This window comes from Sinocyclocheilus anshuiensis, unplaced genomic scaffold (assembly GCF_001515605.1).
Source record: "Sinocyclocheilus anshuiensis isolate Anshui unplaced genomic scaffold, SAMN03320099.WGS_v1.1 scaffold1049, whole genome shotgun sequence".
Classification (NCBI taxonomy): Eukaryota; Metazoa; Chordata; class Actinopteri; order Cypriniformes; family Cyprinidae; genus Sinocyclocheilus; species Sinocyclocheilus anshuiensis.
In genome coordinates, this window is record NW_015557197.1 from 602,437 (window position 1) to 603,003 (window position 567).

Here is a 567-nt window from a genome sequence, read left to right on the forward strand (position 1 = left end):
TTCACAATATTACAGTTTTTACTGTATTTTTTATCAAATAAAGGTAGCCTTGGTGAACATCAGACTTCTTTCACAAACTTTCAAAAACAAAAAATCTTACCGACCCCAAACTTTTGAATGGTACTGTATGTTTTGTGACAAATTCTTCTAAATTTATTAACAGTAAAAAGTCACAAAATGGCATTTTGATGATATTTGTGTTCCTATAACTCACCGCCACTGACGTGGACCTCATAGAGGGAGTATTTGGGAGAAGACAGCATCCTCATATCCGGTCTGAACTTTTCCGCCAGCGTCTCGATCACATCCTGCGTGGTCGCCGTGCTGGACACTCGGATACACTTTGTGGCAAAGTTCCCCGCCACTCGATCCTGGAAGTAAAAACGCATCACGCCATGGAACTCCAAGTCCTGAAAGAAGAAAATGAATATAACAATCAGTGCATGCCATTTTGGTCCATTTTATTTTCCTATTTCATTCCACATTCCCCTTCAAGTTAGGGGTGTGCGATATATATCGTCTGCGATAATATCGTAATTGTTGTTTTAACGATGTGCGATTTGACAT

The 567-nt window shown here is 39.5% G+C and overlaps 1 protein-coding gene across 10 annotated transcripts in view; it reads right to left on the minus strand.

The window, feature by feature from the left end:
* LOC107678828 (afadin-like) overlaps positions 1 to 567 on the minus strand; it is a 135,714-nt gene that overhangs the window by 81,889 nt on the left and 53,258 nt on the right. For all 10 annotated transcript variants that reach the window (XM_016474237.1, XM_016474236.1, XM_016474235.1 and 7 more), the window contains one exon: positions 215 to 410. In XM_016474237.1, coding sequence (XP_016329723.1) covers positions 215 to 410 — 196 coding nt within the window. The remainder of the gene's footprint in view (positions 1 to 214; positions 411 to 567) is intronic.